This window comes from Haliotis asinina, chromosome 1 (assembly GCF_037392515.1).
Source record: "Haliotis asinina isolate JCU_RB_2024 chromosome 1, JCU_Hal_asi_v2, whole genome shotgun sequence".
Lineage (NCBI taxonomy): Eukaryota > Metazoa > Mollusca > Gastropoda > Lepetellida > Haliotidae > Haliotis > Haliotis asinina.
The window spans coordinates 16,878,255-16,894,551 of record NC_090280.1 but is presented as its reverse complement, the minus strand read 5'-3'; the positions used below and the strand labels follow the sequence as shown (position 1 = coordinate 16,894,551).

Below are 16,297 nucleotides of genomic sequence, written 5' to 3'. Positions count from 1 at the left end.
GGTAACCAACAAAAGACGATGTCGTATTGGCCAGTAGCAAGAGTATTATACAGTTCAATAATTTCAATTAAAAGTGGATGTTTACAAGAAATATTTTTTATAACCTGAAGGCAAGAAAGAGAGTCGGAATATATTGTACACTGTTTACGTTTCGGGTGCCTTTGAATATATTTAAGAGCTGTTAATATGGCGTTAGCTATTGTAAAAATAGAACTGTTATCTGGTAATCTAGATGATATTGTTCTGGATCCAATGACAGTGGCACAAGCCACGGCGCCACCGTCCTTTAACTCGTCTGTAAATAAGGATTTATAATTGCTATATTCATGTTTCAGTTGATTATGTTCTTGTGTATACTGGCATTCATTCGTTTCTGGTTTTTTAAATGTCGTTAATGTCAGGTCAACTTGTGGCCTAACCAACTGCCAAGGAGGCGACGAAAGAACACGGGAAGGAGCTATGTTTTCCAGCTCAATGCTGGCAGCAGAAATAAGTGGTTTTATTCTTAAACCAAGAGGCGGAACAAGAGAAGATTTCTTATTGTATAAATCCTCATACACAGGATTGAAAACACAGATATATGCAGGGTTTGACTCATTAGAATATATTTTTGTTACATACTGATAAGCTAATTTTATACGTCGCTGCTCAAGAGATGGTTCATCAGCCTCGACATACAGGCTGTCAGCAGGTGAAGTTCTAAAGGAGCCAAGACAAAGTCTTAGACCTTGATGATGGACTGAATCTAATAGTTTTAAGTTGCTTTTGCAGGCTCCACCATAGACGATGGAGCCATAATCAAGTTTAGAACGTACGAGAGATCGATAGAGATGGAGAAGGGAAAGGAATCCCCTCACCATTTAGAATCTGAAACCACTTTCAACAAGTCAAGTGCTTCCAGGCATTTTGTTTTAAGTGACTTAATGTGTGGTAAAAGCGTTAAGTGTGATGAGACCCAAGAACTTAGCTTTCTTCACAACTTTAATTGGTGTGCCATCTAGAGATAGTTCAGGGTCTCTATGTGGTTTATATTTACGACAAAATGTATGCAGTTTGTTTTCGAATTAGAAAATTTAAAGCCGTTTTCAAGACACCATTTCTTAATCTTGTTTAAACACAGCTGTAGTTAACGTTCAATGGTATGCATATTTTTACCACGGCAACAAATATTAAAATCATCCACAAATAACGATCCGTCAATTGAATCTTTTGATAAACTGCTTATCTATATACTCACAGGTGTGACTGACAAAATACGGCCTTGTGGATCACCCTGATCCTGATTGTAATGATCAGACAGGGTAGAACCCACTCGGACTTGAAATTGTCTGTTATTTAAGAAGTTGCATATGAATTCAGGCAAACGACCTTGCAAACCGAAATCATGTAAATCTCTCAGAATGCTATACTTCCAGGTTGTGTCATATGCTTTCTCAAGATAAAAATACGATAGACACAGCATGTTATTTATTATCTGTGATAAGGTTATTTGTTTCCAAGTACCAAACAAGTCGATTATTTATGATGTGTTCCATGGTCTTGCAAACACAGCTAGTTAATGAAATCGGATGATAATTGGATCGATCCGTATGATCACGTCCAGGTTTAGGTATTGGTACGACATCACGCCATGAAGAAGGAAATTTTCCGGAAGTCCAAATATCATCAAAAATTGATAAGAGCGTCTCTAAACAGGATTCTGGTAAGTGCTTCAGAAGTTGATAATGTATTTTATCAACTCCAGTAGCAGTGTCATGAGTTTGATCAAGAGCAGAATGGAGTTCATGAATAGAAAACGTTTCATTATAATCTTCCCCATTATCAGAATTGAAATTAATAGTTTCCTTTTCTTGCTGTTTTTGATATTGCTGAAATTTAGGTACATAATTAGAAGAGGAAGAATGTTTAGCGAGAGTTTCGCCCAGTTTATTCGCAATATCTGATTTTTCAGTAAGTAATTGATCTCCATGTTTAAGATGATGGACAGTAGCTTCAGTAACTTTACCTTTAATTTTCTGTGTATGTTCCATTACCTTGGACATGGGTGTCCGAGAATTTATTTTGGATACATAATTTTGCCAAGATTGGCGTTTGTTCTGTTTAAAAGTACGCCGTGCTTTAGCTTTTAAAATTTTAAATTTATTTAAATTATGCACCATAGGATGGCGACGGAAATAATGTTCTGCTATTTCCCTTGCTTTCCTAGCTTGTTTGCATTCATCGTTGAACCATGGTTTTCGAATATGTGGAACTGCAGAGGAGTTTGGTATACACTCATCGGCTATGGAATTCAATTCATCAGAAAAAGATTTAATAGCATCAGGAACGTCAATAAAACGTTCGGGTTTAAGTTTCTCAGCACACGGTGTTTCATTTAAAGCCCAGTTAGCCTTTTTAAAATTCCGCCTTGATGATGGAGGAACATCAGATGGAGTTACAGTTTTTAGTATAGTAGGAAAATGGTCACTTCCACAGAGGTCATTGTGGACTGGCTGTTCAAATTCATTTAGTAGTTCTGAAGTTGTGAGTGACGAGTCAAGAGCAGAGTAGGTCCCTGTACTGGGGTGTAAATATGTGTGGGAACCATCATTATAAATACAAAAGTCATTGTCAGAACAAAAGTAATCCAACAACTTACCTTTAGTGTTTGTAGTTACACTACCCTAGAGTGAGTTGTGCCCATTTAAGTCTCCCATTAGAATACAGGGCTTCGGGAGTTGGTCATAAAGAGCTTGAAGATCAGTTTTGGCAAACGTCGAAGACGGCGAAACATAGAGAGAGCATAACGTAAACGCTACATGTAAAGTAATTCTCACTGCAACAGCCTGCATATTAGTATTAAGTGAAACAGGGCTGTGAATAACGTTTTGTCTGACTAGAATGGATGATCCGCCAGTGGCCTTATCACCCGGAGGTGAAAAACAATGATATGCATTAAATTGACGAAGGTCAAATTATCTGTTTCTTTCAAATATGTCTCTTGGAGACATATCGCTGAAGGTGTAAAATCTTGGACTAATGACTGTAATTCATGTAAATGAGTCCTCAATCCTCCGCAGTTCCACTGTACAATATTATTGGAATAAACTATCTTTTGGGGTAATTTATTGGGGATCTACCCCTTGCCTTTCTAGAGGGCGACAAGCTATGTGCCCTGTGGGGGATATTTTCGGACACATCCATGTCCTCCAACGATCCAAATTTGTTAAACAGCTGGATTTTGTTTGTTGAACCTTTCGAGGCTCTGCCACTTTGACATTTTGTGATGAAGATACATTTCTTGATTTCACCGGGTGTTTTGCAGTATCTTTCACATTTGTTTGAGAATCAGATTTAGATTGTGAGTGGGATTTAGATGCCTTAGATATAGATGCATCCTGAATACGGGCTGAGTCTGGAAGTACTTCCGCAGTTTGAGTGGATATTTCAGGTGACAGAATCTGAGGGGAATCAGTATTTATCCATGTCCAGTTGGTTTGACAGCTCATAGACATTTTGGTTATTTTGGCTGTATCAGACGGTGATCGAGATACGGAAGCATAAGTTTCAGATTTTTGCACTTGTTTTTTGGCTTCAGCAAAGTAATGTCTTGTGTAAATTTTATGTTGTTGATTTCCATTTGCTGTTTCCAAATGGGACACTCCTTTGAGAAAGATGAGTGATTTCTTTCACAATTAGTACATTTTTTTAAAGTGCTGTTGCAGTCATCTGTCGTGTGAGTTTTTTCGCTACAGTGAGCACATGTAACGGATCATTTACATGTATGGACACCATGGCCGTATCTTTGGCATTTAAAGCATCTTAAAGGATTAGGAATGTAAGTATCCACACTGATGTTACAGTGGCCAACCTTTATTCATTTTGGAGCAATCGGACACGAAAAGGAAAACAGGCATGTGTTTGTCTCAAGGGTTTCATTATTTCTGAATTTCATTAGTTTTGAATCGCTTTACAAAAGTGACTCCTTGATCCTTCATCTCTGACACGATATCAAATTCTGTCATATCAGCAAACAAGTGATCACGGTCTCGCACTATTCCTTTACTGGTGTTCAAGGTTCCGTGTGCTGAGACCAACACAGGAATGTTCACAAACGATTCAATCGCCATTAGGTTCGTGGCTTGCTGCAGGCTACAACATTCAACAAGTAAAGCACCTGAACGCAAGCGTCTGATGTTTTTGACTTCACCCGCAATTCATTGTATTCCCTTGGATACCGAAAAGGATTCAGTTTCAATGGTGTCTTATCCAGAGTCTCAATTACGATAAAGCGTGGCCAGTAGTCAAATGCTATAGTGGATCTGTGTTCTGTATTATCACGATCAATGTCAAGTGGACGTTTTGTCTTTTTGGTAGGGGTTTGGTTTTCCATGGATAGTATTTATTGGTCCATCCCCACCCACCATGGGATATCACAAGGACAATGCTAAAAACAAGCGGATCTCCAGCTTGCAGCACCAAGGATACCCGGATGATATGATAGGACTCTAGGCAGAATCATGAAAGTGTGTATTTGAAATTACGAGGGTAAAAAAATTTGCCAAGACTTACAAGGATAAAATTTTCAAATTTTTACTTTACATTATGTAACACTCAGGGCTTGGCGTGACCAGCCGATTGGTTGAACCGGGCCCATTCAACCTCCCGTCTAGGTGAAGTAAGGGTCGAAGGGGTGTGTTGGGCAAAGGGAACGCAGTCACAGGTCCCCAGTGCCCTCAACCCCAGACTCCCCTCCTCCACCGACACAGGGCCGCAACCCACGGCAAACGGGTTGGTTGACCAAATATCCCCCCGGGCCCACAACGAGGGTGTTGGTGAGCTCTTGGCGTTACCCAGCACCCACCACTTGGAGGTGGCTCGCCACGGGTGCCAAAAACATCAGGAACTAACTACGCAGCACAGTATTTGCATGTAGGATGTACAAGCCAGGAGAGTATGGACATGTTTATACAAGTTCTTAGGATGATTGATAGGTTGTATGGAAGTACAGGAGCACTGTGTTGACAAGGGATTACATGTAGGGGCCAGTGACAATAGATGGCATACGGAGGCCAGTGGGTGGTACGTAGTTGGAGAGTGGGACATGTTACAGGCATACAGCGTTGGTTCATGAGTTCGTCATATGCTGACGTGCCACTCTAACCATCCACCGCAGGTAAAGACTGGCATCATATCCACTCTAACCAGGAGAGCCAAGAACGTCTAATCTATCACTCTTCAAGAGGAATTAAACCATCTCAAAGACGCGTTCACTGGTCACAATTATTATCCACCCGAATTAGTCAACAGGACCATTGCCTCCACCCTATTAGCAACATTTAAGTCACCAAGAACAGAGCCAGCACAGATAAAAATCTCCACCCCCTACACTGACAAAACCTCACACCAGATACGCAGACTCCTGAAGCAGCAAGCCGGTATAGAGACCGCATTCTCCACGTCACGAACGCTAAATAACCTTCTACATGCCAACGGGTGTAACCACTCCAAAAGCAGGAAACCCAATCCCAAGGGTGTTGTCTACAAAATTGACTGTAACTGGACAATCGTATATCGGCGAAACAGCCAGGCCAATCAATACCAGAGTGAAAGAGCACCATCAACATCAACAAACAAATCCGACAACAAATGAGCCATATCAGAACACATCCAGTCCAACCACAATCACCAAATCAACTGGACAGAATACACACTACTGTCCACTAACCAACCCGACTGCACCAAACGGAAATTAACACAGGCCATCCACATCAAACGACACCGACCCCGGATCAACATAGATCAAGGTTACTTCATCCCGTCAGCATATGACGAACTCATCAACCGACGCTAAATGCCTGTAACATGTCCCAGTCTCCAGCTCCATACTGTAATCCCTTGTCAACACATTGCTCCCATACTACCTATCAGTCATCCTAAGAACTTGTATAAACATGTCCACATGTCCACATCCCTATCGGCTTTTGTATGCAATCTATTGTCCTGGCTCCTACATGTAAATGCTGTGCTTCGTAGTTAGTTCCTGTTGTTTTTGTTAATTATTTACTGTACCATCCAGTCTTATCTGCCTGTTTCTTGCTTGACAACGATACCAGAAGCTATATTGAAGCGTCCCTCCAAGTAATTAAAGAAGTTACTGGTCCATAAAGTTTTGTCCTTATCTTTACTGCAATTAATTCAGGTGGAAATCATATAGAGAGAGACATGATAAGCCTATAGCGGAACATGTCAATAAGACGCTTGAAGTCAATCGCTGTATTGTTTGGTTCAGATTCGATCAGTTACAAACCGCTATCATATTGCCGAGCGAGGCCCTGAACAAGCAAGCAAATAAACACATGGTCATAACATGACTACAATCAACTTGGCTTTTAGCAGAGATTTCTCATGGATGTGAAAACATTTCGACGTAAAACAAAAAAAGATTTCGTATGAAATAATGGCATATTACGGATTGGAAATTGTAAAAGAATGGTGCATAACAAACTAACAGGCCTCGTTCCAGTATTAAACCCACCTGTGGACGTATTGATAATGTGCGTCAAACATAACCCAGGGTCAGTATCTCGTACCGTGCCGACCAGGGAGTGTAAGACAAGCGCACTGAAGGCGTTATACACCTTTATCCGCATCTTTGTCTCCGTTTTTCATAGAACATTATCTAATCATACAGTCATTTACACAACGGCGGCAAAACAGCGAGGCGACCGTCAGGTTGCGAGTATCGGATGGGACCCAAACTCGCAAAGTACTAGGTTCTGTTCTTCTCGTTGACTAAATTAAAATTATACTATTTCATTTGAGAAGTTGCACTAGCATACTTACACACGCTGATTGACACACAACATACTGACTGAATCACAAACACATACACGCTCTTTCTCTCTCTCTCTCTGCAACCTATCAAAGGGGTGCACCTAAACCTAACACGCGTACTGTATTTTCCTACACTAATGTTTTTTACCTACATTATACCATGCTACCCACACTCCCAGAGTAGGGTCTCCAATTAAATAGTCTGGGTTCGAACGGGACGTATGGTTTTACGCATCTTTTAGCGCCCCTTCCAGCAATAACACGTCGTCGCGACACTAAGAATGGGCTTAATACGCGCAGGTTCCTACGGCCTAAATACCTCCATTATCAATAGTTACACTTGACAAGCATACTTGACTTATTTGTGATCAAAGTACCTTAAACAATCAAGCGCAAAGCACAACTGTCACGGATGTTCTTTATTTTGAGGAACATGACATTTTGAAGTTTATTCTGACTCCTTCATGTGGTGATGGAGTAACATGCAATCGGAATCGTCGGGTTCATTTACGCGAATCACTTCTAAACGCTGTTCAACTGCTTTTACATTTGCATGAATTAGACAGGATGTTGGAGAGATGTTGTTCCTACATAAATTTGGGCAAAGAATACGGATGTCTGGTTTCACAATTACGCATTCAGATGCAAATAATTCGAAATTTCTTAAATATTACAATGAAAATCAATTCCTTCTTGAACCTGAAATGTAGATAATACAATTACATGATAAATAAGAAGTTCGTGTGTTACGTACATAGACTGGACATAAATGATTACCGTAAAGCTAATCGTGGAGACACAGAAGACGAATCTCATGTGTTATATTTAGTTAAAAATATACTCCGTACACCTACATCATCTACTAATGTAAGACAAGTTAGTCTTCAAAATACTAGAGCTATTGGTGTAATGAGAAATTTTGCTGTTGATTTGAAACGTGTGTTTGCTTTGCGTTTAATATGAAAGTCATACTGTCATGTAACTTGTTGAAAAAACATCTCCAAATACAGTTGTATTTTAGGCCATATGGCTAAAATATTGAATAAATTCAGCTCTGTTCTAGACGCCGTTGAAAGCCCGTAATTATAGGTAAATGTGAAAGAAAGACAAAACAGTGACGTTAAATAAAATATACATCACCCAATTCTCAAATTGTTTTAGTTATTTTGTTTCGAAAAAAATAATGCGAAAGAACACATCGTGTTGTTTAAACACATAAATTACCATTCCTAATATGAACCTTTTCCTAGTTTTGTATATAGGGTAATAATCGTCGAATTCATATACTTGGGGTTTATGAACTTATTGAACCTGAAGAGCATGTCTGTTCCACAAATCTAACATGACGTTCCTTGCAAAGACTCAGGTATCCACGTTCGATTACTTCTATTGCTGATCGCCCTCAGGTAACATCGGTCAAGTTTCTCGAGGCCCGCAAATGGAGAAAGGGGGTGGTATCTAACTGTATCATGTGGTTATCATCCTTCCCCAGGCTTATTGAATGTAATAACGATGCGATTGGCTGCAAGATAAGTTTATCCGGGTGTATATATACATACACAAAACCGAACGGTGCATCACTGGCCTGGTCTTTACACACACATGTAAGTAGCAATATTGTTTCACATTTTTCGTGTCGATATTAGTTTTAGAATCTTCTTCGTTATAACGTTGGTCCAGGAAATACAGTGACTGACATTATCAGCGTCTCTCCATGCATTCGAGCATGAAGTGCCTGGATCAAACTCACCGGTGACCGGGTGTAAAACATCTTTGAGTTAACATTGAGTGCAAACTCTTTCAGTGTTGGCACACCCCGTAGTGTACAGTATACAACCCTGTGCACTTAAAAAAACCCACGAATGTGTTGATATATGACCAGATGGTGGCCACATGAATGCGTGCAACCACCTAGTTGCGGGTACAGCAACGTGCTGTAAACTTGAACCACGTGCTGTGACTAAGTGTCGGAGTCCACTCAGTTGTGAATGGGTACGTCTTAAGGAATGGAAAAAGGCAATGACACGGTGTGCGTTATAGCAGCAAGATTTGTAAGACCCTCAGGGTGTTGCGATTGTGAATACGATGTGCCGATGACAACCATTGATCGAGGAAAAAAATATCAGCATCTTGAGCATGCGCTAGTGCGTGAATATGTTTGCTATCATAAATATCCAATAATAATGTTAACAACAATTCATTACGACTCAAACAATGATGTCACACATATCCTGAATAGGTTGGTGGGCATCAGCTGTAACCCGAAATCTAGATTGGAATAAATTAAAAAGGAGTGAAATACTCCAAATCACAATCCGAGAAATATGGCTGACTTTGTCGATAAATCAACTCGTAATTTGTGAGTATCTGTTGCATAATTGTTTGTATGGTTCTCAAATGACAAAATGAAAATTAGCTTTTTCAGACTGTACATTATGTTACGTTTTGCACATTTTCTTGTTACAGAAATATTCCTCAGAATGGGTTCCAAGCACGTTTTCGTCGTTGCTGTCATCTACAGTCTGTGCGCAGTTGCTGGTATGTTTGGTATATTATATTTGGTAGCCAAATGTTTAATAAATCCGCTGGTCATGCGTGAGGTCTGACTTTGATTTCACTGCCCAACATGGCGTCACATGCCGTTTCAGTCCCAGCACATTGCTGAAAATAGTAATGGAACACTTGCACATTGTCATTGCAAACAATGTTTTCTTGTTGTTTCCGGTACGTTATTAGTATCGAGAATGAATGCACTTGGGGAAGAATATCCACATTATGCTAGCATTGCAACTCTCTGTTCAACTTTCTGTCCTTGGCTGGAGCAGGATCCAGACATAGAGGACTAGGTTCTTGATGAATATGTCTCATCAGATTTGAAACTAACCAGAACAAAGTTAAGCGACTAGCTCGGATTTCTGATGGGGATCGAGCCTCGAGACTGAAACATTGAGGGGCAGTGGGGTAGCCAATGATGGACGCATCCGCTCGTCACACCAAACACTCGGATTCGATTCTCCACATGGGCATAATGTGTGAAGCCCATTTCTGGTGTCACCTGTAACATTGCTGCAATATTGCTAAAAGCGGCGCAAAACTAAACTCACGCACCCATTCAAACACTGAATTTTGTGCTGTTTATTTTTAGAATCGCCGCAACCATGCAGAATCCTTTGCTTCGATGAATTCGTTTGGCATGAAATGTAAAGTGCCCTTCTCTTCACTGCTAAGATCTAGGCCCGTCAATGCAATTTCCCATTAAACTGAGATCATGAAATATAGATTATTAAATGTATTTATTCCGAGTCTCCAAATGCCGAACGTTGCCACAAACGCAGCATCTCACACGGCACCATAGTGATGTCCATTCCACATTACATAACTACCTGGTAGAGAAATACTAGCACATGTGTACTCATCTGACACCAACGAATTGATCACATCATTGAGATAACATCTTCCCTCTTTCAGTCGCATCCAACCCTTGCGTCTCGACCTGCGCAGGTCGTCCCACCGGAGACTATCAGTCCCGCAACGGCTGCAACGTGTACGCGACGTGTGTCAACGGTTACATCTGCGACAACCGACCCTGTGTTGCTGGCACAGTGTGGGATGACACCCTCAAACGCTGCGAGATGACTTCAACCACCTGCCCTCCGTGAGTACAGTGAATGAGTGAGAGCGTGCGTGCGTGCGTGCATGCGTGCGTGCGTGTGTGTGTGTGTGTGTGTGTGTGTGTGTGAGTGAGTGAGTGAGTGAGTATTGTTTTAAAAGATATTCTCAGCTTGACGTAAGAAGAAAGCGTGAAATGCTACTGGTCTTTAAGGCTTACCACTTCCTTCCGGGCGATCATAAGTCTCTGACACACCTAGGGACGCAACTCTGCAAAGCGTATTGCCACGCCTTAGCGCCCTTCACAATCAAGCGAGGGTCTTGAATACACCATGAGCATGGATACACACCAATAGTCTCTTCTTAGTCACTTTATCTCGATAGTGTGGATCGTCAAGATTTGTACCTTTTCAGCCTTGAGACTTTTCTTACGTTCTGACTGCCACACTGACTAATACTACCGATTGCTGCCACATATTTTTATCTAAAACATGAATTCAGCTTCTAAAAAAATATATTTCATTCAGTAAGGGGAGTATTTCGCGAATTGGTGACGGAAGTATGGATACCCCCATGAATACTAGCTAGGGTTTTACTTGGCTGGTGTTCTGCTTATATAAAATAGTTTCACAGATAATTCGCAGAGTTAGTATGGCTCAATTAATGCACTTTGAAATGTATATAAACTGTTCTGTTGATGTGCATATTTTTCCTGGCGTACATTTTCTTCATAAACTTCCTGTAGTCCACTTCTGGTATAAATATTATCTGCTGATTAGTAAGGCAGTGTTCAGAATCATCGAGTCACAGGGTACAATGTCATCAAAATCCTTTGAACTGGTTCATCAGGATATGCATTCCACTTTTAAATGCCTTTGAAAGATTGAGTTTTTGTAGACTGGAGCCTATTAATTCTTTCCTTTGACATCCTGACTCCATGGCGATGGGATTCAACGAAAGTTATACACATGTCGAGAAAATGTATGCTTATACACCTTATTCTACCACAGAAACCCTTGTGTTACCTCCTGCAACGGCTTGGTCAGTGGTGATTATCAATCCTGCAATGGCTGCAACGTGTACGTAACATGTAACGCTGGCCATCTCATCGACAACCGCCCCTGTCCATCTACACTTGTATGGGACGACAGTCTCAGGGCCTGTGCTAGGACCTCTTCAACCTGCTCTTAAGGCTCCCTAATTGGTGTGTTCATAAACGTCGTTTCTGAAAGCCTGTGTTCAAGCATCACCTCCGATATCCTCTAAAAGCACCGTGGATTCTTGATTGGAACCTCTTGGTCAACGAGTTTGTTGACGACATAAGAAGAAGCTGACGGTTATTCCGATATTGCACTGTAATGTATTTTCCTTTGTAACGAACAATATAATGCTTGGCCTCCCTGTAATGGGAAATGATACTGTAATCTCACTTTGGGAATTATTTATTATTCTTGGAAATCTTCGTTTTTGAAGACAATAGGTGGAGATAATTTCAAAACGTAATCTAGGGATTATCTTCCACCTATCTCCATAGTTTGTATATGACATGAACGCAACACTTATATAACTGTTTATCTTATGTCGCACATGAATGGCGATTTCGCATTAGCTAAGCGCTGTTCTATTATTTTCAATGTACCCCGCTTACAGGCGATGTATTATTTTCAATGTACACCGCTGGGAATTCCGAACTCTTCTGATGCTTCATGGTAGTACTTCTTTGTCTCGAATAACATTGAATCACGCATGAAGCACGGAAATTACCGATGTTTTGCGATTGAAAATCGATGGAAGTGTAAATGAGCCCATGGACCCCGAGGGACCAGTGAAAAACTTAATGTATTCATTATAAGGAATTAAATAATATAAATTTATAACCACAAATATAATTTATAACCTCGCCTAGTCAAACCAAGACTGTAAAGTGGTATTATTTATATCTAACAGTACCTATTGAATGAAACATATTTATGTCTAACACAAGTGTCAAATTTCATGGCTTCATGATTTGCATACCATTGTTTTGTCGACAGCAAGATCTGTTTGTACATTCTACATAACAACAATGCAGGCTGAATTATGTAATTTACTTGAACAAATAAATCTTATTTGAGGTTCAGTTGTGTTTTAATACTTGTTATCGACAAGCAATGCTTGGGTACTCTGCCTTCATACAACGTCCGTCAGTTCTAACTCGAATCTTCATGGGTGGTATTTAGGCATGAATTTACGGTCATACGAAACAATCTCTTGAAAAAATAGGGTGTGCCAGTATGTAGAATACAATCTAAATAATTAGTATGAAACAGTAGTGAAGTGAGTGAGTGTGATTTTTCGCCGCTTCAAAAAATTCCAGCAATAGCATTTTCTGTTCATTAAATACATACTCAAGTTATTATTCAAGTTAGCATTGTAAACGAGGCAAAGAGGTCTCTAATGCCACCAGTTGTCCAGGAGATAAAATGGCATTATATCCAGGGTGGTTTTATAACCAGGCAGCGGCCCTATGCTATCAACAGGGTGGCTGTGATGATATCTCTTGTATTGAACCTAGAATAATAATAAACTTGATAATTCCAGTGTACTGTCACACCTGTTACTGAGTGTGGTCATTTAATTTAAGTCATGTCAGTCAACGTTAACGTATGTAAACTACAAGCAGATCGAGTACATTGCATTATAACCTTATGTAGGATGACTGTGTAGTGGCTATACTGGGGGAAAACAAGACGGTTGTTGCTGGATGTTTGCGGTGGGGTCGGTGTGTAGAGCATCTGGTGAGGGTGGAGACTATGCCAATTTTGTTCTCGTGTTTGTGTGTGTTTGTGTTTTTTTGTTTGTGTGTGTGTGTGTGTGTGTGTGCGTGTGTGGTGTAGGGAAGAGGGTGTGGGTGCTGGGAGAAAAGGGATATAGGATGGGGGTGCGATAGATGAGCGGGGAGATTGGGTTGGTGCGCGTTAGGACTAATAGTGAGTGTACTGCTCGGAGTGCGTTGGCATCCTGCAGAGACTGGTTTGGATCTTGGATCTTGCTAGATGGGTTCTGGATATGAGGCCATATTGACTGAATGAATGGAGAGCTGGGCGTTGATCTCACAGGTTAATCGGACGCAACGGTGTTGCTGGTTGTTGTAGGAGTACTTCTGGGTCTTGGTCTTCTTGTAGGATGACTGTATCAGCAAATGGACGTGATGGACAATATTCTGAGTGTTTGCTGTTGAAAACAGGCACTGCGAATTTCTTTAAGGACTGAGGACAGAGGGGAACCAGGGACAGAACAATGATCAACTCATAGTAGTAATCTCCCGAGACAAAGAACGTGGAAGTGCTGCAGGCGGAAGTCAGACTGTTGTTAGAATCAGTGGAAAGGTTTGTGAGGGGTTTCTAAGTTGCTGAAACGTCGGTGGAGGATTTGAGGTGTTTCATCGTCATGACCACAGTATCATACCTATGGCTCAGGTCCCATTCGGCCTTTTCAGGAGATTGGTACAGAAACTAGTAGAGCCAAAACTGGACCTTTTTCCTGGTGGGGAAGGCTTTTCATGAGGTGATGGATGATACTGTGGAACACTGTGTTCCTAGAGCGCACACGCATCCTGGCCTTGTCATAATGACAGATGGGAGTTCCTGGGTAATAGAGCTTCCTTAATATGTCTGGCAATGTTCAACATAGTGTTTATCTTATTGCATGTTAAAAGAGTTTTAAACTTGAACATCGTGGGTGGATTATAATAATATCTTGGTATATATTTTGATCTGAGATGGCCATACAATGGACATTTTAGGAGGAGGTGGTATTCATCTTCTATATAACCTAGCGCACAAGATGTACATAATCTATTACAGCGGACAATGCCGCCCCGTCTACCAACATTGACCATTAAAGGGAGCTTACATATACGTAATAGACATAAAAGCCTTCTGTATTCTGTTTCCGGGATAGCATACAAATAATATTCAACTGACAATAGAGATTAATATTCTTTATAATGACATAATTTACTTGAATCACAAATTCTAGAGTATCAATTTTGTTGATGACAGTCTTTAAGTCTCTGGAGATTCATATTTTTATCGCCCACTTCGTGTGTGATCCACACTAAACCGAAGCCATAACTAAATAGTAGGTCGTTTATCTTTGATGCCCAAGTGATACGATTACATTCATCTAATGATTTACATAACAAATAACATTGTTTTGGATATCTAACAATTGGCATTACTAACAACTTTAACCAATACGTCATACATTGTTTATGGTAGTCAATAAACAGACCATGTATGCCACATTCACCCAAAGCAGCAGCATTTGGGACGCAATACCCAACACCTAAAACATGTTTACAAATTTTAATGTGGAAACGTTCAACACACTCAATTTTGGAGAAACCCCATATTTCACTGGAATAAAGTTAACTTATACTTTAAGTGTTTGACTGAAAATAACGCCCTATTGGCTTTCTGAGCAAGCACATTGATTGCCTTCGACCAGCATGGTCTGCTATAAAATACAGTTCATAGATGATTATAGTACGTTGATATTTTATCCTGGTCACTTCCAAACATCCATGTTTCTGTTCCCCTCAGCTTACCCCCGTTTCTAAACACTAATATATCTGTCTTATCTAAATTAACATTCAATCCCCATTCAGTACTATATTGTTTAAGTACATCTAGTTTTCTCTGCAAGCCAACAACACTGTCATCAAAAAGACAGAAGTCATCAGCGTAAAATAACAATAATGTACCCATAAATTCTTGACCAACAAAAATACCCCAAACACTAGATTCATACAGCATATTTTCAAGTTCTACTACAAATAATGAGAAAAGCAAAGGACTGAGCACACATTCCCTGTTTCACGCCGCACAGTGTATCAAAATAATTGGATATTGAAGAATTTGTCATTTTAACAGCAGACTTTATATTTGAATGCATGTCAAACAGGACATTGAATATTTTACCATGAATGCCTCTTTTCAATACAGAGTACCACAGTAATTTTCTATTGACAGAATCAAACGCTTTTTTGAAATCAACAAACAGGCAGTAAAAACGACCATTGGTCTTTGTAAGATACTTTTGTACTAAGCATTGTAAAACAAATATGTTGTCCAAAGTGCTATAACCAGCTCTAAACCCTGCTTGTGATTCAGGCAACTGTTCATACAAAGAACAAAACAGAGTTAGTCTCTTATTCAAAATAAACGTAAATACTTTCATAATATTGGCAAGTGTTATGCCTCTATAATGATTAATTTCTGAGACTTTTCCTTTTTTTGTACAATGGTACCACTAATCCTTTGGCCCATTCCACAGGAAATTTACCACTAGTTAGTATAATATTAAGTAACACATGAAAATATGGCAACAGTTCAGATTTACAACATTTAGTCATCTCAGGTGTAACGGCATCAGATCCAGGCGCTTTCCCTACACTTAGATTGTCAATAGCATTCCGTCGTTCGATATTTCATTGGTTAATATGTGATTAATGTCATCGTTATTACAAGCACTGCAATCATGTTCTTTCACAAACTGATCAGCTTTATTAAGATAATCTAGATCGATATCAGTATTTATAGTATTGAATACAGTTCCAATATATGACACCCGCTAAGCAGCTGATATAGAATTTGATATGCTGTGTTGTATTCACAAAGTGATAAGGATCGCAGAAAAGTTCGTGCAACACTTATCCAAACATATTCACAGTAACGTACATCTGCATGAGCAGTTGCAGGAAATAGACAAAGTTGTAAAACAGTTCCTGGCTGATTTCATATTAATCCTTAAGTACTTGGAGGCTGGCTTTGAGTTGGCGACTGAGTTTTACAGTGGGGCCTTTCTTGATTTTGGGGTTGGTGGTTGG

The 16,297-nt window shown here is 40.0% G+C and overlaps 1 protein-coding gene across 1 annotated transcript; it reads left to right on the top strand.

Moving 5' to 3' along the window:
* The first annotated feature begins 9,296 nt into the window (after nt 1-9,296).
* Nucleotides 9,297-11,616, top strand: LOC137284950 (uncharacterized). Its single transcript, XM_067817074.1, has 3 exons — nt 9,297-9,354; nt 10,285-10,471; nt 11,436-11,616. Exons 1-3 carry the CDS (start codon nt 9,297-9,299, stop codon nt 11,614-11,616), a joined length of 426 nt encoding a protein of 141 aa, XP_067673175.1.
* The last annotated feature ends 4,681 nt before the right edge of the window (nt 11,617-16,297 follow it).